This window comes from Belonocnema kinseyi, chromosome 3, assembly GCF_010883055.1.
Source record: "Belonocnema kinseyi isolate 2016_QV_RU_SX_M_011 chromosome 3, B_treatae_v1, whole genome shotgun sequence".
Lineage (NCBI taxonomy): Eukaryota > Metazoa > Arthropoda > Insecta > Hymenoptera > Cynipidae > Belonocnema > Belonocnema kinseyi.
Window position 1 is genome coordinate 101,199,833 of NC_046659.1, and position 24,714 is coordinate 101,224,546.

Consider the following 24,714-nt stretch of genomic DNA (forward strand, 5'->3'; position numbering starts at 1 on the left):
CTATCTCTTTAAGACTCGATTTGCCTCCCCCTTTTCTCTCGGCTAAGTTATTGTTTTTATCAACTTTTTAATCTAAAACAATATATGAAGTTTAAAACCGAGTTATTGCTTTTTATTCCGAACTTCCGAGATAGAGTCTTGTAATTTCAAGGTCTAAAAAAGGAGAAGCAGGCTGTCCGTAGGTCAGGAAAAACCTGAAAATCAGGGAAAAGTCAGAGAATTACTATTAGAGGCACTCTAAATAAATATCAATGACAATAAATTTGTATTTTTTTATTTCTTTTACAGAAGATTCTATCTGAAAAATATTAAAAGATTAAGATTCTGGTCTTTGAATATTAATGGGCAGGGAAAAATTAGGGAATTTTCACAATGAAAATTCGCCTTTTTGTGTCTAAAATTACTATTTTAGCAGAACATGAATTTGTTAAAAATTCAGCTAATATATTTCTTGGTGGCAACCTCTTATTGGTTAAAAATACACCTGTTTTAGAATAAATTTCTTCTGTTCAAAATAAACTGTGTAGTTAACAAATAACCTTCTTTATTTGATAATTCAAAAATTTCGTTGAAAATTTGTCTTTCTAGGTTGAATTCAAATTAAAAAATAATGAATTATGAAAAATAACTTTTTGTTGAACATTTATCATTGGAATTTGAAATTGATCTCTTTGAAAGAAGGTTTTGCTGTTTTGTTGAAAATAGATCTTTTTTAATTGAAAATTAAACTGCTTGGTTCGAGACTTGGGTACATAAAGTTTTACTGCTTTATTACACCATTAAGCCATTTCCCTTTCGGGGTAGGCGTGACTCACTCGGTAGGGGAAAGGAGTGGTATTTGGAAGGGATAGAGATTTTTCAGATTGATCCAGAATTCTCGTGCTATTTAAGTAAATAACACGTTCGTTCCGCAACACTGCTCCGACCCAGGTTGCTGATCAATCTCTCTAGCAATCACCCTAAGCGAAGAACCTCACGAAGTCGTTATGTAAGGTTCCCCACTTGCCGCCATACTTTCCTGTCCTGGCATACTTCTCTAGCTTCTTTTATGTCCAAGCATTTTTTCATGCAGGCTGTCGTGTTTCTGTGACTTCTTATGTCTCTTCTAACTAAGGTCTCATTCACATATTCTAACCATTCTTTCCGCGATCTACCTCTGGGTACGCTGCCATTAATATTTATATTGTCGGTTTTTCTCTTTGGTGAAAAATGTGATTTTTTTTTATTCGTCTTTTTTTACTTCAAAATAAATTTATTTTGGTTGAAAGTCTTTGACTAAAAATTATTTTTTATTTGAATTTACATTTTCGGGTCGAAACTTCAACTGCTTATTGAACCATTTTAATAACTTTAGTTTTTTTGAGTGAATAATTTTTATTCGTTGAAAATACTTCATTTTTAGTTGAAAATTCATCTCCAATTTTCCGTTTTAAAATTTATTTTTTGTCGTGATTGAAAATGCCACTATTTGGTTGAACATTGCACTATTTTGTTAAAAGTTCAAATCTTTGCTGGAAAATTCAACTAATTTTCTTTTTTCTTTTGTTTGAAATATCCAATTTAAGGTAAATGTGCCAGTCTTCGTCAATGCATGGGTTGTCGACAGATGGGCAGTGTTTTACATATAGTAAGCTGTTGTGTTCTTCGTTTTCAGCAAAAATGTTTTTTCCTAAACGCCATTGCCGATCACTCACACATCGAAGTGCCGATAACTGAAGCAGCCAGATTTCTGACTTGCCGATAACCCATGCATTCTCGTATTTAGAACTTCGAACTTCTTATAATATTCATGATAATAGGATATGTTACAAGTAATAAGTAATTTACCCTTTTAAAGGTACGTTTTATTCGATAAAACCCATTTCTTAAACTTTAAATATGTTTAATATCGTTTTTTAAGCATTTGACATCTGAAATTCGCATTAACCTTCCGATAACTGGCACACTTGCCTTAATTTCCTGCTACAAAATCCGTTTTTTTATGCTAGAAAATTGAACTATTGGATTGAAAATGCAACTGTTTTTGGTTGAATTTTAATTTGTTTTACTAAAGAATAACCCATTTTTGATAACAAAAATTATTCTTTTTAGTTGAAAATTTAACTATTTATTTGAATATTCATCTATTTAGTTAAATCTTCGACTTCTTTAGTAGAAAACTAATCTTCTTGGTTGAAAAGTGATCTTCTTGGTTTTCAAATTGATCTCTTTTGGTGGAAATCTCATCTTTTTTGTTAAAAGTGCATCAATTATATTTTTTATTAGGAATTTATCTTTTTAGTTTAAAAATTAAACTATTTTTTTGTAAAATACGAATTCTTGGCAGAAAGCTCGACTATTTTAATCGAAATTGATTTTTTTCTTTGTAATATCAACTTGAATTATCTTAAGAAAAATTCGTTAATTATTTGTTTTATTTCTTGTGTGTCAGATTATATATTCAAAGCGTTGCAAAATCAAAATGCCTGTCTTAGAATATTTATGGTCAGGGAAAATGAAAAATTTATCATGGAAAAATGAGGGAGATTCAAAGAATTTGGAAAATGAAGTTTTTTAGCCACCCTTGTGTGAAATGAGGTGCTTTAGTGATTGCCTATTTAATTTGATGTGGTAAAAAAGACGTAAAAATAGAATAAATAAATATGGACATTTTTTAAAATGAAATTCGTCGACAGGAACTGTGACAATAGAATGTCAAAGTTGAAAGCTTTCCATTGATTTTGCGCTTTTCTGAAATGCCAAGTTGCCTATCTTAAGCAGCGTTCGTGATGATAAAAGAAAATTATACATAGTTGACTTAACGATTGGACTATCACGTCAACAGAAATTGCTTACGTAATTAACAGTTCGCATGGATTTAAGTGTCTAACTTATTTACGTAATACAGGAAGCCTGCTCCTTCATCGTCGAATGGATCCGTTGGATCTCCGAAATGCATTGTTAAGGTCAAATAAATGACCAAAGATAAAACATCCTCTTGATTAACATCTTGTTCAAACAGATCATTATGATATGGAAATTTTTTATTCAGTTAGAAGAAGTTAGAACTTCTTGGTGTCAGCATTTTTTTTAAATGACACTCAACTCCCGAAATAAGACCGTTTTCGGGTGTGGCTTTGCTTGACCTTGATCCTAAATCGGGCGAATCTATACGTAAGCAGGCAGGTCCGCATAAACCATTATGTTAAATGTGGACGCATGATGAAACCGGATTGGTTGAGCACATGCTCTCTTTCGTCCCGCGGCTCCTCTCATCATGAAACTGCGGAGGCCATCAGTTCTAGGAACACTTTAAGCTAGGGTTTGTAATATCGGCAGTTGAGTGTATAGGGGAGCCGCCGATCAACGTCTAATCTAACTATTTTGATAAAAGTCATATTTTTCGTAAAAAATTCAATCACTTGGTGTGAAATTGAGTGAATTTGTTAAAAATTAATTTTGTTGTTTGAGGATTCATCTCTTATGTTAAAAATTTAAGTGTTCGGATGAAAATTAGATTTTTTTAATTTTGAAATATCAAATACAATTATCTTCCGAAAAATCGACCTTTTTGGCGTGAAAAATTAACCACACTGGAAATCCCATTCAAGTCGGTTTCGGGCATGATCCTAAATGGCATTGACTCAAAGCGAACACAGCATTCGCTCGTTCAGAACGTCAGTGTCCTTTTGTCCCCTCGACCCTGAATGGCTCCACTCTCACCCCGAAATTGCAGCGGCAACAATGATCGGAACGACTTAAATGGGATTCCCAGTGTATTTGGTTAAAAATGCAACTGTTTTTGGTTAAATTTTCACTTTTTAATTGATTTTTGCGAAAATTTTACTTTTTATTCAAATTTCATCTTTTCTAGTTGAAAATTCAACAATTTGATTAAACATTCATATATTTTGTTGAAAACTCGCCTTTTTCGTTAGAAACTTAATCTTTTATCCTTTATAGTTGAAAATTCAACTCTTCCGTTGAAAATTTGTATTTTTGGTTGGAAAATCGTCTGTAAATTCTTATGTATTGTTAAAAATTCGGCTTTTTTAGTATAATTCAACATATTGAAAATTCGTTTCTTCAAATTAATTTTTTTAACTAAAAATGTTGATGGTTTCATTTTTTGATTAAAAAAGTTCCTTTTAGTTGAAAATTCAACTTATTAACTTAAAACTCATCTTTCTTGATTGAAACTTCATATATTTGGTCGAGGATTCAACTATTTTGTTAAAAGCTGGTCTTTTTGTTGAAAATTCTTCATTTATGATTATAAACCTAATTCTTTTAGTACTTTAAATAAAAAATAACCGGAGAGATGAGAATGCATTTTTTCTAAACAGTGTAATACTTTTTTAGAGAAAAACTTTTAGTTAGTTGGAATTTGCTGAATCATTAAAAACAATACTTTTTTCCTACTTTAACTTATCCGAAGTTTTAAATAATTATGGAATTTGTCAGAAAACAAAGAACAATATTTTTATTTCCTGATTGATGAAAATTTAATTTATTTTTTATATTACCGTTTGTGTTAAATTTCGTGTAAGCGTTTATAACTTAGCAAATATGAATTGCGGTTTTATTGTTAAATTAATTTTTAATTTCATGATCTTACAAGAATGTGAAAAAAGTAAAAGTGTAAATGCTATAGTTATAATATTGGGAAGAGTTGGATATAATATTTTGCAGATACTGATAATGTAATTTCAAATAAAAAAAATTTTTTTTAATGAAAATTTCCAAAACTGACAAAAAGCATTTATTTTGATAATATTTTTTGCAATTTAATTTTATCTTACTATTTTTTTACCAATTTATAAAATTTTATCAAACTTTTCTATAAAATATTGTTTATGAAAATTTGTTAACCAATATTTTTTACTACGGAACTATTGCAGATATAACATTACTGTAAAATTTTTTTAAATATCTGTCTACCATTGCCTTAGAAAATTTGGTAAATTTCAGCTCACCAATAACTTTGATTCAAAAACTATTATCGTTAAAAAAAAGTGTTTCCCCGCTTCTCCTTCAGTTTTTTTATTGTAAGTACTCTAATAAAATTCTAACACCTTGGACCATTGAGTTTAAGATGCTAATACCTAAAATTAGATTAAAATTGTCTTTCCAACAATCAAAATTCATTACAGCTTAGACTTAATAGAGAAAACTGTATCCTTATTTAACAAATTCATAACTCTTGAACTAATAGTCGCAGAGTGTTTGTTAATGACTTATTTTAAAGTTTATTTTATGCTTTACCAATAATTTTGTACACATTCTCATGTATTTCTTCACTGAAACCAACAATCCACACAAACGTCTTGAAAAAATATATCAGTTTTAGTTACAGACTGAAGGTTTTCAGAATTTCATTAGGACGTCCTGACGAAAAGTAAAATAAAAAAAAATTTACTGACACCGATTGTTTCTAGCAAAAATCCTAATTTGACTGTATTAAATGAGCTATTATTCATTCATTTGACAATAATTATTCTTTAGATAAATTTCGTGAATTTAATTCTGATATTATGATTGAACTAACAATGATATATGCAATAAAAAAGAGATAGTTAAAAATTTTTGGAATGGCATTCTTTGTGCATCAAAAATCGCAGTAACAGTTTTGACTGACATGAACACCTGATCTGGAGAACGCTTTCTAGACTTGAAACCTTGACCGTGACTTGAACGCGAATGATCATCGTAGTTACCAGACGAATGTTCAACTAATTTGTTAGCTCAGCAGCATTTCTTCATTTGAATCTTGTTTTCTATTTCCCAACTCGAGAAATATTTTTTCAATGATTTAGTTGTAAAATTGAGCAAAATTTGAATTTTTCGAATTTATTTTCTGTTAACATTTCAAATTTGTTTGAAATGCGCCAGTCTTTTCCAAACTTTAAAATCTCGGGAAAATCTTGTACCTTTTGTCATGAAATGATAAAAATAACTAAAGATTAAAAATATATTTGTGTATGAATGGGTGCACGTGATTTCTAATGGTATCCTCTCATTAAAATAAATATTTAAATTTCTAATGAAACAGTAATTTTCCAATATTCATCCCACAAACTTATTTGCATCAATATTTAGGGAATGGTTGAATTTACTATACATATTATTATTTAAAGCGAAGAATTTTATAACGTGAAAGAACTAATTAGTATTCCTTCGTCATGAAATATCGCAAGTTTTATTTTATTTTCAAACAATGTTCGTGTTGATAAAGATTTATATAGTTTATAATATCATAAATAACACGAATACACACAAAATAACATGAACAAATACTTTTTTTTATTAATAAATGAAATGTAATTAAATCCCGTTTTTTAATCGTAATAATTTCTTCTACTAAATTTGATTTTGTACCAAATTAAAACATAAAGGCTTACAATATATAAAAAACTATTTATTAGTTTGCTACAAATTTCACTTATTTTAATTACAATAATTAGGCCTTTATAATATTTATAATTGTAAGGTAAATTTTGAAGTAAATGGTAAATTTCAAGCCTCTGTCAAAATTATTCCTATTTAACTAGCGAAATATTTAGACTTGTATCATTTCTAATACAGCAATATAATATCGTTGTTTTTCGATTTATAAATTTTACTTATTAATAATAATAGACCAATTCCATTTCACAGCAGGTAAAATTAAAAAAAAATTTTGGTCTCCGTGTCGGAATGATTTAGTATTTGGACAAATCATTATATAGTCAAAATAAAATAACTCATATTTTATAATGTAATCAAAACCTTTTTTTGATTTTTAACGATCATGTGAGGATTACCTGCGAATTTTTGAAAAATTGACAAGAAGTTTTTTCATAATGAAATTTTTTCTGCACGAGAATAGGTATTTAGGATTTTCTTCTTCTATCACCGAGACGTTTTTTATTTTCCAATTGATTACAAAAAAACAAAGAAAAAAATGGCAACATTGTGCCTGTTTTAGAAAAATTATTGAAAGTGGATATTCTTGAGAACACTGCTATTTAACATTTCTATTTTAAGATTAGAAAAAGGCGACAATATTCACTACATATCTCGTGACTTTCGTTTAGCCGACAAAAGACTGATAAGATGCCTTTTTATATTAGCAGAAACTTTTGTTAAATATTGGAAAATGAGGAGTTTTCCTGAAAATTTGATTTTCATGTATTAAAAGTTCGATGAAAAAATATTGAAGATTTTCTGGAAAGCCCCACCATTTTTCTTTTTTCTCATATTTTGTTTAAACTTCTCTAAAAAAATGGTTAAGTGCTGTTTTTATGAAAATCCTCTCCCAATAATAATTAAAAAACAGCCGCAATTTTGCAATTTTTTAATTTTTTTGGAATCGATTGAAAGCGCAAAAATTCCTAAGTCAAATAAATACAAAGAAAATCCCAAATACCTATACTCATTCGTAACATACTGTAGTTTGAAAAAACTTTCTATCATTTTTGAGAATTCCCAATTAATCTTCGAATGCTTGTAATCAACCCAAACAAAATACTTGAGCTGTGTAATAGATTTTCCTTAATTTTCATCACACAAATGATGTATCCAAATATCAAATAAATCTGATACGCTAAGCTGGACCTTGTTGCCTTGCTATCTGATTTGAAATGGAAATGTATTCAAAAACATTTGGCTGCAAATCACTGACTTGAAGAGTTTTTCAATATTCTTAGTTAGTGTCCGACGTAATCGTATCACTAATAATTTTATTTTTTAGCAAAAAAAAGTTGGTTTATGATATGAATGTTCATTTGGCAAAAATAATGTCTATCATATAGAAAACTTATCATGCTTTTACATTTTGCAACATTCCATATTTTTAATCAATTCTGTATGACAACTGTCTAAATAAATGCCAGTCACAAAACTCATGCGCGAACACGCAGTGTCAACATTCTTTATGTCGTCAAAGACCTCAGTAAGCACTACCTTGTCAGAGTCTGTTTTATCAAGGCCGCATTCTAAACATAATCTTCGAGAAACATCCGGAGTCTATATTCAGATTAGAGAAAAGCATATAATCATCTATTGACTTCTATCAAAATACCCAAAAAGTTAATTAAATTACCTCGCATACAAAAGTATACAGTTTTAATTTATTTTGCACATATGTACTTTTTTGATGAAATATGTTAATAGTTTTCATGAACAGCGGCGAGTACACCTTGACCGATATAACAAACGAGGTTTAAGTATCTCTGTATTGTAATCAAAGTCGTGACTAAGTCCAGATAAGAACCATTTCCATTTTAATATCATTCAAAAAATCTTTTTATTATTCAATGGCAGGCAAATTTTGAAATGTCTTACTAAAAATTCTAGCGACTTCTGAGGCCTAACTATAAGAAGCGATTCACGTCTTCGATTAAGGCATATCGAGGAATTTGATCTCAGCCGTATCCCAATTACGAAGGAATCGCGAGATCCGCATTTTTGTGGCTAATAATTCATCAATCATCCTGAAATATTCAGGAATTCCTTCGCGTGCAGAAAAGTGCAGGGGTTTGACTTGTAGCGTTCTTAGGAATTTGCAAGGGTGTTTGCATCCGATTAGCAAATTCTTTCAAAGTGAACGTGAAGGTGGCGCATTGACCGGTCGTAAAAAATATTTTCGAATATTGTGAATTGCCAAGGGCATTCACTTTCGTGCCGTGTCGTTAGCATAACGAGCGACCCGATGATTTTCGCTTGTGCCAAGTGCCAACGGCGATGGGACCGGCTTCGAGAAATTATGCCGATCTCACGCACCTGAATTAGAGCGAATCAAGACACTGACTTAACTACTGGTTTTTACCCGTCTCGTCTCTTATACGATCGCTTGGAATGTCTTCTCCAGTGAATCACTATAGTATTATAATATCAGAAACCTTTTTTCCATGCAGATGACGTGATCCACAGAAATTCTTTACAATATCTATTGCCTAGCTTCCAGAGAAATAAAAAGACCACAAGATAATACATGGTTTTTAAAACTTTTTTCTTTGACAACGCAGTAAATTCCAGATGGTCAATTTGATACTAAAATTGTATCAAATGATATCCAACGCTTTTATTCAGAATTCAGATTTTTTATTTGATCAGAGAATTGCACTTCAGAATGGTCCAAGTCTTAATTAAGATCGATTGCCTGCCAGTACTTTTTATGGGTAGCAACATTCAAATAAAGAAATTTCCTTCATTTTTTAAAGAAAATATCCTTAAGTTCCGACCTCTAGATGAACTAAATAAATCTACGAAAACACTTTTCGAAAGAAAACAAATTTATTAAAAGTATTTAATAATCGTTTTTTTTTTAGTTGAATATTAATTTGGTCAAAAGAAAAGTCTACTATTATATTTTTGATTAAGAATTTATTTTTTCCGTTTATAAATTGATTTATGTTCTTTGCAATTTAAAAATTTTGTTGAAAAGTCATCGTTTTTAGTACAAATTTAACTGTGTTTCGTGCAAAATTCGTCTTTTAGTTTTGAAAATCCAACATTTTGCTTGACCTTTTTTTTCTAGTAACTAAAAAATCTGTCTTCGTTGAAAATTCAACTCGCTTGTATTGAAAAATCAACTCTCTAGCGCTGAAAACTGGCCTAATTACTTTTCAAATTCATCTATTTTTATTTATTTATTAAAATTTTTTTTTAAATTTATTTTTATTTTTAAGCATCCAACTATTTTTCGTTTAAAGGTTTTTCTGAAAATCGAATTATTCTATTTCTTGGAATATTCACCTTGTAGGCAGAAAATTAATCTTTTTCTTCGAAAATTAAAAAAAAATGTACTCTTTTGGTGAAAACTATTTATTTTTACAATTTATAATTTTTTTTTTAAATTCATCTTTTTGGGTGAGAATTTAACTATTTTGTTGGAATTTTATTTGATTGCTTGTTCAAAATTAAATTTTCTACTGAAAATGTAATTACTTCATTTTTTATTAAATGTTTATTTTTCTCAATTGAAAATTGAACTATTTTGTTCAAAATTTGTTAAAATCATCTTCTTCGGTAGAAAATTTCATTTTCCTCATTGGACATTAATCTTTTTGTTTAAAAATTGAACGACTTGGTTGAATGTTGAATTATTTTGTGGCAAATTAAGTTTTTGGGTTGAAAAACCGTCATTTTAGTTTCAAATTCATTTCTTCTGCTGAAAACTGAACTGTTTTGTTAGAACTTCTTTTGTTTTTGTTGAAGATTATATTTTTTTTTAATTCAACTGTTTTATTGAAAATTCGTTTCTGTGTTTGTTTTACAATTCATCATTTTAGTTGCAAATTCAACTCTTTGGTTGAAAAGTTATCTATTTTGTTGGAAATTCGTTTCTTTTTGTTTGAAATTTAACCTTTTGGTTACAAATTTATGTATTTTCTTGAAACATCTTTTTTTTGGTAGAAAATTTAATCTTCTTTATTGAAAATTAATCTGTTTGGTTGAAAATTTAACTACTTGGTTGAATGTAGAATTATTTTGATGAAAATTAAATTTTTTTCATGATTCAACAGCATTGTTAAAAATACATTCTTTTTGGTTGACTGTTTTGTGGAAAATTCTTCTTTTTGGGTTGAATTTTTAACTGTTTTCGTAAAAAATCCAACTATTTCGTCGACAATTTACATTTGCGAATTGAAATTTCAGACTATTTTATTGACTTTTTTCCTTTCTTAACTGAAAATTCTTTCTTGGGTAGAAATTCAACTTTTCTTCATTGAATATTCGTATTTTTGGTTTGATAGTTTATATCTTTTTGCAGAAATTGCATTATTCTGGTTAAAAATACGACTACTTTTGGTTTAACGGTAATTCTTTTCAATCGAAAAGTATACTATCATATTACCGGTTAAAACTTTTATTTTCGGGGTAAAAATTTAATTATTATTTTGAAAATTAAACAATTTTGTTAAAACGCCGTACTTTGTGCCTAAAAATTTAACAATTTGATTGAAAATTCGTTGTTGTTGAAAATTAATTTTTTAACTAGAAATTTAACTATTTTTTTGGCTGAGAATTAAACTTTTCTTGTTAAAAATTGTACTATTTTGTTGAAAGTGTGAATATTATGTTGAAAATACAACAATTTTGTTAGTCATTCATTTTGGTCGAGAATTTAACTGTTTCTTGAAAATAAATTTTTTTGAGTTGAAAATTCAACTATTGTTGTAGAAAATAATCTTCTTTTGTTGAAGATTAATATTGGCGAATTTACAATATAACTGTTTTGCACAAAATTCTTCTTGCTAGCTTGAAAATTCAACAATTTAATAGAAATTTGTTTTCTCTTCTGATTGAAGAATTTTTTTTACTCAAATTTAATTCTTCATCATTTTAGTTAAAATTTCACCTCTTTGATTGCAAAATTCACCATTTTTTTTAAATTTCGTATTTTTCTAGTAGAAAATAATTTTCTTAGCTGCCAATTTAGCTATTGTATGTTTGGTTGAAAATTTATCTTTTTAGATGGAAAATCCAACTATTAGGTTGAAAATTGATCCATAGATTCCGTAGAGATTGAGATTTTATAGAAATAGAGATATAGAAATAGCGATATAAAGAATGATATGCACCGGTTTGATATCCCGGGGTTTTACGTTTACTGCGTACCGTATGATTATATTCGGCATATTTCATCTGCTTCGTTGCCTTCGCTAAAATCTAATTTTCACTGATAATGTCTACAAAATTCAGTCGCGTAAATGTTGACTTTAGAAGATAGGAAATTGAATTTTCCTCAGGCTGACTCACTACTCTGAAATTTACATATATGATTTCACAAGTGTTAGGTCGAGTGTGACGTTATCTTTTGAAACAATTTTTACGTGGGACACAATTATCGATGATTGTGAAAAAAGTGAAACGGAGTTGAAGGAATTCTAATATTTAAGAAACTCATCTTCAAGTTAAATATTTCTAAAAATGAAGAAGACGTTCCTTTATTATTTATTCTATATTTTTTATATCAATGCAGGTGAAATGGATGAAAAATCTACTGAGACAACTCAGACGACGATTAGCCCGAATTATACAGAGAGTACATCACCAATGACGATAAACTCAGATAAGGTGGAGGGACATCTCATGGACGATCTTCTACCAGGAACTAGACCACCTGCACTTGGTGTAATTTTTGTGGATGTACCTGCCAATATAGAAACTGACTTGGGTGCTTCTGTATTATTATCCTGTAGAACTGCATATCCTGTAACTGAATGTCAGTGGTCTTGGCAGCCTCTGCCTCCGACGCATCTTCCACTTCCAGATATTAATGACAGTTCGATTGTTCCTACATGTAAGCTTTACACTCAATACCATTATTTAATTTTTCGAGCAATGAATGATAGTTATTCTATTCAAGAACAGGACACGAAAAAAATGATACCGTAAAAAAGAGATCTTTAGTTTTTGCAGTGAACTCTATGTTTATGTTTTTTTTTTATTTCCTCAATAAGGTGCCCATTAGGGCGTATCGATAAAAATATATGATATTTCCTTTTCCGAGGGAACTCAAAAGTTTCTACTGGGTGCCAAAAAGACTTCCTAAAATGGCAAAAACTTATATTTTTCTCCTTATTTTCAAGCAAATAAATTTTTTGTGATTCGGGTGGAGACTAAAAGTTGTATACTATGATGACATCTATTCCTATGTAGTACAGACCTCATCAACAATTATCTTATAATCGTGGACTCAAATGAAAGTACCAAAAAATGGTCATAATCACGAAAAATAGAATTTTTATCGTTATTTTCAGATAAGTAACTCTTTACCAGATTTAGAAGAACCTTAAAAGTTGTGTATTGTGATAAAAATAGGTTTCTGTGCTGCAAAGACCCCATAATATATTATCTTATGTTGGCACATTCAAGTTACAGTATCGGGAATGTTAAAAATTGCGAATAACGTTCAAGCCAATAATGAATAGTAAAAGTTGAGTCCTATGCTAGTATAAATTCCTAGAGTATAGACCTCGCCAAAAATTTTTTTTGTTCGTACACTTTACTTAAGTTAAGGTACCGAACATAAAATAATTTTTGATGAGATCTATACTGCATAGGCACTTATATCATTATACTGAAATAACTTTTACCGTTCACCTGAATCAGAAAAAAAATTATTAGATTAAAAATAACGAGGAAAATTACATTTTTCGCGTTTTTTACCATTTTCGGTTTTTAATTTAATAATTGATATTATTCTTATTGTTTACGATTTTTTATCACAGAAAAAACTAGGGTTTCTATTAGAACCAATTTTTGGTTCCAAAGGAGTAGCAACAAAAAAGAACCTCTCTTGATGGAATGATAAATTAAATAGATAAATTAAAATAGAATGATAAATGGTTTCTAAATGAACCCAAACTATGGATTTAAACCCTTCCAATAGAACCTTTTTGTCACTTTTGCCTTGACTCACTTCCAAAGTTTTACAAGCTAATGATACATATTTTACTTCATCATTCGAAATAAATAATATTGCAGTGAGACAATTTTAATAAAGAAACTAAGAGATTACGGGGGATATCAAAACATTTCGATGAATTTGAAATATTTGAGGATTCTTTAAACGCCCAAGATTTTGAAATCTCTATTTCAAGAATTGAAAGGTATTTCAAAGGATTTAGAATATTTCATTGTATTTCTAAAGATTCCAAGGATTTTCAATGCGATTTAAAAGATTCCGAGAGATATCACAAAATTTTAAAGAATTTGAAATATTTGAGGGTATTTTAAAACTCCAAGATTTTTCTATAGATTTTAATGGTTTAAAGGGATTTTAAAGGATTTAAAAGATTTCATGGTAATTTGAAAGATACCGAGGAATTTTGAAGCGATTTCAAGTGATATGAAAGGAATTAAAAGAATTTGAAATATTTAAGGGTATTTTAAAATTTCAAGATTTTTCAATCGATTTTAAATTAAAGGTATTTTGAAACACTTCAAAGATGTTATGGTATTTTTAAAGATCCCAAAGAATCTTAAAGAGAATAAGAAGATTTTAAAGGATATCAAAATAATTTGAAGGAATAGAAATATTTTAAAGCTTTAAAACTTCAAAATTCTTCAATTGATTTAAATAATTTGGAGGTTTTTTTAAAGGATTCCAAGGTTGTCATGGTATTTTTAAAGGTTTAACGACATTTTAAAGAGATTCAAAGAATTTTAAAGAAATTTCAAAAGATTTAAAAGAATTCGAAACATTTGAGTGTATTTTAAAACTCTAAGATTTTGCATATATTTTACTTTATAATGCGGATTAAATAATATTGCACTGGGAATAGTTGAATAAAGAAACTAAGATTATAGACATTAGTCATTCTTAAAAGGAAGATAGTACACATAATATGTGACAGTTTTTAAGTTAATGTTGCACGGTACGTTAATATTAAATTTTTTTAAAGAAGTTAGGTATTTCTATTATTCAATTTATTATTTTTAATAAAATAAAAAACTTTTGTCAATATTCAGCTGTATGATTATTCATAGTATTTATTGATTTCGAATAAGCCTGCGCTTTTTCGCACATATGAAGTTGAAACGGGACACCCGCCAATCCATTTATCGGATATCAACGAAATAAAAAGGAACTGTCAAAAAGAGTTCCTTTAGAGCCTAAGTTCTAAAGGATGCCAACTTTTACTTGAGCTGCAACATTACTGAACCCCCAGTTTTTTCTGTGATTGATAGAATTTGTTTTAAAAGTTAGTACTCACATCGTAGACTTTCATTTAAATTAAATAATTTATTTTAAATCATAATTTTTGACTATTTGGAACTGCTTTTTGTACATATTTTAGTTCTAAATAAAAAAATATTTTTTCGAATCATTTAAACCCTTTTCCCCTATTCGAAACCAAACACATTTCCAAAAGAAGGTTTTACATTTTTGAATCTTCGAAATGCCACCCCTCAATTTGCTTCCTTTTAGTCACAAAATTGTTTTTGACTTTTTACTCCATTTTAAAAATATAATTTAATTTTTTCACTAAATTGCACAGTGGGCGAAAAAAGTTCTAGTGGACAAATTAACTTTCAGAAAACAATTTTTATCCATTTTGAATTTTTTTATTGACTATTTTGAAAAAATCATAGTCAACGTAATATATAATTGTTTTGCCAAATTTATTTTACAATTTTACTATTTGGATATTTTTCGACATAGATATTTTGTTCTCAATATCGTCAATCGTAAATATAACCTTTAGACGAGAAAGGTGGAAGAAAGTTAGTTACTGTTAATGGCGATGAAATGGTTTGACAAATGTTGACTTTTCACAATTCAGGACATCTGTATTTAAAGAGTCAATGCAAATAATTCACTTTCTTTTTGCAGTATGATTCCAACCATTTAATTAATACAAATTTTTAACATTTTATCATTATGTTGTCGTCTTATGCACGTAAAAGTTATACATTTATGTTTCCGTAAAAAAACTTTTAGGGATCATTTCATATGTCAATCACTTCAGAGTTTTACTTGTATTGAAAATAATTTTTTTACAGAATTGCGTATCTGCTCTTCAATAAAAGTAAAATAATTTCAAGAATAGGTCTATTGTTTTCAAATTTTTATGTTATAAAAATTAAGAACCAAAAACATTACTGATTTAACCTGAACCGGTCAAAAAAGATTAAATGGTGTGGTGGCGTTTAATAATTCAAAAATTTTGATTTCTAATGGGCACTCTGTGGTCAATATCCTTAAGGCTGACGCCCCTTTTCTTTATTAACCTATTAACCTAAGACATATTCTTTTATAGTAAGTACAACTTCGGTAATCACGACAACGACGCAATCTTTAGCAGTTCGACAGTTTCCTGCTTTCGGAAACAATAGCAATGATTGTTCGGTGCGATTTTCGAGCACAAAACATGAGCAAACAGGATACTGGACATGTGCTGCTAGAACCTCTGATAATGACCCATTCATCAGCACATCGCCAGCGAGATTGAGCATTGTTAATGTTAATCAAGGTCTGTTTATTTTCATTATCACTAATTTTTCATCATACTATATTATTTACCTACCATTCTATTACATAGAAAGATTTCCTCTCACTTGTTAAGTTAAAGTTAAGTTAAAGCTCAAAGAATTAAAATACAAAGTATACTAGAAAATATTCTAAATTAGACAATTTTCTAGTCTTCGTCTTTTTGCAGATAGGCCAGATTTGATTCAGGGAATAATTTAGGTTTCATTTGTTACAGAATTGCCAATTATTTTCGAAAATCAAGATACTGCAATAGAAGCACCTGCCGGATCGTCTGCACAGATATTGTGCCGAACAATGACCCCTGTTCGCGAGTGTCAGTGGTCTTGGCGCCAGTTGAACCAGTCACAACCTTGGAATCTCGAGGTGAAGAAGTTCCCGGCCTTCGGGAATGAGAGCAACGAGTGCAGCATCAAGTTCAAGAACATTCTACAAGAACAAGAGGGTTTCTGGACCTGTGCTGCTCGTACAAACTCCAGCACCTCTTTTGTCCAAGCAAACCCTATTCGATTACTCATCTCTGAAGGTACAACAAACAATACCTTCATTATAAACTTTATTAAAACCTTATCTATTATTTTCTATGCATTTTCATATGATCTATTACCGATTCATCTAATTTTGATTAGTCTAAATGTAATTAGCCGATCGCCGTATCGATGTTATCTTCCAAAAACTTATTTTTCCTAAATCTAATTTTTTCTATTGTCCTCAATATGAGCAGTTTCTTTCGAATCTCTTTATCCATTTTAGTCTGTTGCAGCTCTGATACGTTAATGAATTCCTAGGTCATTCGAAACTTCCTATTATGTTCCAGTCGAATTTGTACAACTTTCTCGTGGAATACAAATAGCAGCAGGTGAGACTGTGTTCTTACGATGTCTGGTGAATAAACCAGTGGTTCAATGTGAATGGTCCTGGAAGCCTTCGAACTCGAGCAAAGATCCAACAGTGGTGAAGAAGTTCACTCCCAGCAAAGATGCAGATCATGATTGTTCTGTCAAGTTCAAGAATGTCCTCTATGAAGAAGAAGGATTGTGGACATGTGGTGTTCGTCTTTCAACAAATGGCATTCTGCACGAGGCACCTCCTGCCACAGTGACACTTTTGCCCTCTGGTGATTATGACGTAATTTTATCTTCAGTTGTAGACGGCGCCAATGTAATTATGGCACTTGGCAATCGATTTAAATCGGAAATGAGTATTGATGAATGGTCAAGAGTGTTTGCACATTTCCTGTACCATAATTTAATAAGTACGTTTGAGTTGATGATGAATTGGAGAAGGAGTCTTGTCTAAACGATTCGAGTTAAAGAGTTATTATTTCGTAGGCAATTTGTAACTTATAAGTGTAGTTTATAATGGTAATGTTTAATTTTCATTCTTTAAAGCTGCTTATTTGCTTGGAATCTAGAATGAATAATCAATGACGGATTGTAATCTCTTTGTCAATTCGATCTTTTCTGCGTAGAAGATGTGACGAAGCTCTTGAATCATCTTCAGAAGTATCATCAATTCGAGAGTTTTAGTTGAATAACTATTGTTTGCTTATAACGTTTTTCATTGATTTTTCACATTATTTATTTTAGACCCTCCTTCTCCAAATCTAAAGAATATTTCGCACATTAATGGTGACAAGTTTCTGTAAATTATCGTGAACCTTGGCAGTCAAGATTCTTGGGATCATTCTGCAACAAGTGGGGTCAACGGAAGCGAAAATATTATTAAACTATGTGAAAGGCTTGAGGCGTGGCTTGTCTGATGAATAGAAAAAATTGAGAAATCAGTATAAATGATCTTGAGGAGTTGAAAGCTTTATTATAGTAAAATCAAATTATTTAGATAATATTCAGTTTCTGAATTTACTTCCTTTGTTGTTGAAATCAGCGAACTTTCTAACCAAGTACACATTTTTTGGCTCAGGCAAGGTGAACTTTGTGGAAACACCGGAAGATACGTCGGTGCAAATTGGCACGGAGGCCACATTGAAATGTGTGACTAATGGCCGTGTCGAAAAATGTGCCTGGAGTTGGAGGCCTTTAAGCGGAAGTGAAGATGAGGTCACTATCCACGAATTCCCAAGCAAGGGAGAGGTTGGGCGGGATTGTAGCCTAAATCTGCCCCGGGTCTATGCTAAAGAACAGGGTTTCTGGAGCTGTCATGTTTCAATCCCTGGAATCAACACCATGCTATCTTCTTCTTCTGCGAAGCTCACCATGTACGAACAAGGTAATGGCGGTTCTAATTTTTATAAAGGTCGTTTATTTTCTGGATCTGAAAGACTCAAACAAACTTACAATTTATATGAAGGTTTACAAATTTGCGTGTACATTTTTAGTTAATTTTTTTCAACATAATTTTCTGTATTTTTAATGGTTATTCGTGTTGAATAGTTAAGGATTTTTGCGGGAAATTTGGGAGCTTGAGAGAGCAGTTAAGGAAGGCATAAGAGGTATATCTACTTTGTATATATTTTCATACGTTATACTCTTTAAAATATATCGTGACACATGGGGTAATGTGGCACATAGGATCTATGTTTTTGGTTAGAGTGGTATATTTGGGATAATATCGGGAAGCAAAAAATGCAGTGATATGACATGGAGTGAAATATCATATGGGAAATGTGGCATGTCAGGTCTATGATTTGGGTTAGGGTAGTATATTTGGACTGATATGATACACAGGGTAATAAGACATACGGGGTAATGTGTCACAAGGGGTAATGTGGCACATTGTGTATTTGTTTTTGATTAGGGTAGTATATTTATTATAGTATTGTACTATCTTTCACAAACAGCAGAAAAGGGGGCGGCGAGATCTTTTTATAGTATAGAGAGATAATCGAAAAACATTTTTAAAATTTATCAGAGACGAGAACTAATGCCAAATAGATTAAGAGATGCAAATAACAATCATGTTAATGTACTGTGTACTTTTCGATGAGCTTTTTTTAGCTGTCTTAAACGTTACAAAGATTATTTAGAATAGTTTTGAAATTACCTTCATAAAGTCTTGACGATTTTAAGTATTCTTTACATAATACTTCGCAATCAACTGAAATACGTATATTTTTCCTAGGGAAAAAATTATACGTCTGGTAAATAATTTCCAGTAATTCTGCAACTTTTGTAAAGATTTCTAAAGATTAAAAAATATGCCTTGAGGTTCTATAATATAAGAGTCATTTATAATGTATATGCATTATTTTAACATATTTAAACCAATTTTAAGGGTAGGCATATTAATAGATGTCAAGGGTTTTTAAGGAATTCCAAAACTTAACACTGCAAATATTTCTACTCATTTGAAAATCTTTTGATCAAAAGAATAATTTTTTTTACAATATACCAATGTAATCTAAAGACTCTGTTCAAAGGTAGAGCAGTCGACCGGCAATCAAAAGGAAGGACCCGGGATCGATTCCTTTCTCACCGAGTTTTGAAATTTAAATTCTAAACTAAACACTCTGAAATTATATGTAAATGTGTGATCTGATTAAATCAGATAAACCAAGATTCAAAGAGGAAATAAAATCTCAATTGAGAGAATTCAATCATTTTCTTTTTGGTCGTAGGATCAGTTAAAAAATTGAGTTCATTGCCACAGAAAGTTGCTATTTTGCAACACACATCCGACGTTCCGGCTCCATCTTTGGGCTTTCTCGAGGTTAAAAATTAAATAATATTTATAATGTAAATATCATTATCATTTTGAGAAAATTCCTTTTTTGTGAAATTGACGGCGATAATTATTAAGGGTTATTTGAAGGACCAAAACCAAAACTAAAATTGTTTTTAAATTACTAGACAAAATTATTAAATATTTTAGCAATATTTAAGGTATTAAAAAAAAGTATATTAAAAATTTTCAACCTCTATGGAGAATTATTTTTTCATTTTTAAGAAAATTATTCTGCATAAAATTTATGTAAAATTATTTTCAGTGATGTCTACCACCATTTTAATAAAATATTTATTGCTTCTACCTATTTGTAAATCATTCGTCATTTTTACACACAAACAAATAATTAAAACTTTTGAGTGCTAAAGGCCTTGAGCCACGGATTAAATATTTAAGTAAAATTTATAAAAAATCTTACAATAATTTTTTCACCAGGTGAAAGAAAATACAGGATGAAAAAAATCGTAATATGCGTTTTTGAGAAAAATGATTCTTTCGTTCTTATCGATTAAAAATCTAAGTTTTTTCAAAAACATTATTAGATATGAATAGTAGTTTATAGTTAAAAATTGTTTCTTTTTTTTGATATCTATAAAATTATACCTTCACCAGATGCTTACCTTATGTATTGTAGACAATTTCTTAAAAAATTGAATGGGCAGGTCAGTTAAATTTTCTTTTACTATTTCTTTCAAAGATGCTAAAATGATTTTTATTATCTTGAATTCCTATTTTTAATTCAAAACAGATTAAAATTATAATACATTCTTTAAAGAAAAAAGTATTACGTTTATTCATTTAAAATATTAACTTTAAGTGTATTTTTAAAAATAAACATGCATCAAACTAAGACGTGCTTACAATGTAATGCCTTAAATGTATTATTAAACAATAACACTGTTATAACAGCAAAGAGTGTGTTAACGTTTAGTAATCAATATTTAAGACATATAATTATAATCACGGTCAAGTTTAATGCATAATTGTTTAAAAATACACATAATTAATCTTTGAAAGGAATTAACGGAATAATTATTTTCCTCTTTAGATAACATTCAGATTATTTCTGGTCTTTTTGAAGTGACCAAAAAACATCTCACAAAGAAACATAAGAAAAAATTTTAAGTTACCAGACCATTTTGACCTGGTACCAATCCAAAAATTATTTTTCTTCAATTTTAGAGATGTAAATCAATTTTTCTGCGCTTTAAAGCTCCGGGACCTTAAAAGTCTCACGGGAGATTTTTTTCACATTATCACTAAGCTGAAAAAAATGTTATAAAGAATTATTTTTGAATAAATCATATTTTATTCGAATTCTATCGATTTTTTTCTATGTTTTAGACAAAAATAGATCGAAATATGTAAGACGGTAGAAGGTATCATTTTGGAGATATGAGGAAAGGGAACAATTTGGCATTACAAAATACTATTCATACATATCTTACGTCGTTTTCAAGAAAAGTCAGATTATTAATCGATAATAGAAAAAATACCATTTTGCTCACAAACGCTTAGTACGATATTTCATATTTTAGACTTCATCAACTTTCCCATATTTATCTCTTTCCACTTTTAAACCAAATTCTTATTTTTCTCTGTTTTCAAAAAACTTTCCCGTTTTCTCATTTTTTCGCATAATTACAAATTGAATTAAATGAACCTGATAAGAAAATTAAACTGTTTTTTTATTAAAAATTCATTCCTTTTTATTGTAAAGTCTACTATTATATTTTTGGTTTGAAATTCATCTTTTAGTTAAAAATTCTGATATGTGGTTGAAAATGAAAATTTTTGTTAAAAAATTATTTTTGATCAAAAATTAACTTGTTTAACTGAAAATTTAACTATTCCATTTTTGTTTAAAATGTACCTTTTTTCGTTAAAAATTAGACTCTTTGCTTGAAAAATTATCTTTTTTAGTTGAAAATGCAACTATGTGTTTCAAAATTCGTTGTTTTTTTGTATAAAATTAATCTACTGGTTAAAAAATCATCTTTTTGGTTAAAAATTAAACTTTTTGGTTTAATTTAAAATTTTCACAGTTTGGAATTTAAGTTTATGAAACCAAGTTTAATTAATGTTGGTTTAATGTTAAACTCTTTTGTTATAAGCTCCTTTTTTGTTGGAAATTCATTCCCTTAGATTAAAAAAATGAACTATTTATAAAAAATTTGTCGTTTTTGGTAGAAAATTAAACTTTTTTGTTAAAAATTTAAATATGTTGTTGAAAATTCGATTTTTTTGCAAAAAATTAATATCAACTATTACACATTTCGTTGAGAATTCATCATTTTAGTTGGAAATTCAACTATTTGTGCGTAAATGAACATTTTTGTAGAAAATGCGTCTTTTTCGGTTGAAAATTCAACAATTTGTTAGAAAATTAAACCTCTCATATTTTATGATAAAAATTTAACTGTTTTGTAGATCATTCATTCTTTTGGTTGAAAATGTAAGTATTTTGTTGAAATTTTGTTCCTTTTTGACGGAAATTTTTATTTACTCTCTTAAAATTTAACCATTCTATTTTTGGTTAAAAATTTACGTATTATAATTTGAAAATTGAACTACTTTATTAAAAAGTAATTTTCTTTTAGGCCGAGACCGGTTGCGACATTATATATATAGATATATATTCCAATTAGAAACTAGTCAGGCGGCCCCCACTGTTTACGTTTCTGTCCTCCCGTAATCAGTCCAAGGCCATTTGAAGGCTACCCCCGACACTTGACTGAAAGCGAGAGTTTGGTGTATTTTATTATAGTAATCTTTTTGTTTGGAAATTTAACTGTTTTATAAAAAGTCCGTCGTTTTGGATTGAAAATTTATCTTTCATGATAGAAATGTCATCTTTCCTGGTTGAAACGTTACCCCCCCCCTCCCCCTGAATGCATGGGGTGGTTGCTCTAAGGAAACGATCCCACTTTCCCAGGCAATTGTTATAATTTTTCCATTTTCTGTTTTTGCAGAGGATGTGGACTTCTCCGAACTTTCCAAGGACATTCAAATATCATCTGGAGGAAGTGTTCAGCTCCGATGTGTGACATCGTCAGCAGTTGAACAATGTCGATGGTCGCTGACGCCGGTGAATTCCAACACGACAGTAGTGGTGAAACAATTTCCTCCAGCTGGAGCTGAAGCCAGAGACTGCAGTGTGAGACTGAGCCATGCCCTTGCTGAACAGGAAGGCCTCTGGACCTGTGGTGCCAAAAGTCGAAGTCGTCCAAACTACACTGATGCATCCCCAGCCAAGTTGAGCCTCCTTGAACCAGGTATCATTGAATCCTGAGAGAATCACACAGCGATTCTGCAAATGTGCAATTGTGCAAATGTGCAAATCTACATCCATCTATCCGCGATGACATCTTGCACAACTTGTTCGCACTCACTTGGTTTGGTGGTGGAAAACATTCTTAGCTATTGACATAGCACAGGGCTCACCACTCTCGCCAGGTGTTGACTGACACAAATTACTGACTGACAGAAAGTTTTTATATCATTTTCTTCTTCGGTTTCCAGGAATCATACTATACTAACTGTACAATGGATTAATGTCGATACGATCAGTCGACTTTTTGGGGGCTATTTGACCTAGTCTGCGTGACTGACACTGTCAGTCAGGTCAGTCAGTGATTGACTTCTGGTGAGCCCTGACCTAGCATGTCGTTTTAGTTTGCCCAGTGGAAGGCTGATACAAGTGATCAAGGACTCTTCGTTACGAGAGCACTGACATTTTCATCAGTGTCGAAATTATCACACTGAAAGAGGGTACTGCTGGTTTTTTGTAGTTAGAAATCTGAGATGACAAGAGAGTCTAATCGAAAATGGTACTTTCGGCAGGTACCTTCTCGGGTATCTTTATTTGCCCTAATCGTAAATAGCATATTTATTGAGACTATGAACTATTAGGTACTAGTTGTTGGATGCGAGTTTAATTTAGATGAATATTTATTTCCTCTCATTAAGTTTTTATTTCTTTTCATGTCAGGGTCTATTCTAAGGTTTCCATTGAGAAAAAATTTACTTTCTCAATAAATACATTATTGAATCAAGAAACCTGCTTCAAAACCAGATGTTTTATCGTTTACAATTTATACACTATAGAATTTAAATAATCTCTATTGGGTTCAATGGTGATGCTATAAATGATATAGTATATACGTGAAAATGAATGAAATATATCTACTTTTAAACGAGGTTTATTGACTCAGTGGTACATTTTCTTGAGATTGTAATTTTTTTCTCAGTATATGATACACGCGGATCGTAATATTGAAAAAAAGTATTATACGTGTTGTATTGTTTACAAATTTGAAATTTTCCATATCTTAATGCTTTTTTAAATTACTTGTATGCAATTTTTTTCTTTTCAGAATGCAGAATTTTGAACGCTTTATTTTCAAAAGGCTCAATTTTTTACTTTGAAGTATTTTTGTTGAAATTTGTTTAATTTAAAGACTTTCAGGTTTGGAATCATTAAAACTTGAACGCTTTAAATTGTATTTTTTTTTAGTTTTTGCTATCATTTTTAAATTTGTTAATCTGATTGTTTAAAAATAAGCATTGGAAAAAGGGGTGATCTCACGGAGACTTTTGTGAGAATAGACAGTTTCTCAAAAATGTTAGAGTGGTTTAATTGATCAATCATCCTAACAGAAATTATTGTCAATTTCTGAATTTTAATTTCAATATATACCAAGTGTTCATTTTAAACGGTACACTCAGAAAAAATTTGTCTGTCAATTCTCATGGAAACAAAAAATCATTTCTTTGACTGAGAGCCAGTAAATATCTTTTTTTGATTTGAAGATATTTCCTTTGAATTAAAGAAATCTTTTTCTGAGTAATACTTGAAATGTCTAACTCCTATCAATTCAAGTTATATTTTTTAATTACAATTTTCTACCATTCTTTAAATTTATTATTTAAATATGTACATATAATTTTAAAGTTTGAACTGCAAAGTTGAAAAATGTCATTTAAGCCGTTATTTATATAAATTTATATGAAGTAAATTAAAATTATGCCATGATTTCAATTTTAAAATCGTTTAATTTAAAAGC

The 24,714-nt window shown here is 29.9% G+C and overlaps 1 protein-coding gene across 4 annotated transcripts in view; it reads left to right on the forward strand.

Moving 5' to 3' along the window:
• The window catches only part of LOC117169041, a 48,958-nt gene that overhangs the window by 12,971 nt on the left and 11,273 nt on the right, over nt 1–24,714 (forward strand). For all 4 annotated transcript variants that reach the window (XM_033355122.1, XM_033355121.1, XM_033355124.1 and 1 more), the window contains exons 3-8: nt 11,948–12,268; nt 15,735–15,947; nt 16,182–16,490; nt 16,782–17,081; nt 17,888–18,193; nt 22,621–22,923. In XM_033355122.1, coding sequence (XP_033211013.1) covers nt 11,948–12,268; nt 15,735–15,947; nt 16,182–16,490; nt 16,782–17,081; nt 17,888–18,193; nt 22,621–22,923 — 1,752 coding nt within the window. The remainder of the gene's footprint in view (nt 1–11,947; nt 12,269–15,734; nt 15,948–16,181; nt 16,491–16,781; nt 17,082–17,887; nt 18,194–22,620; nt 22,924–24,714) is intronic.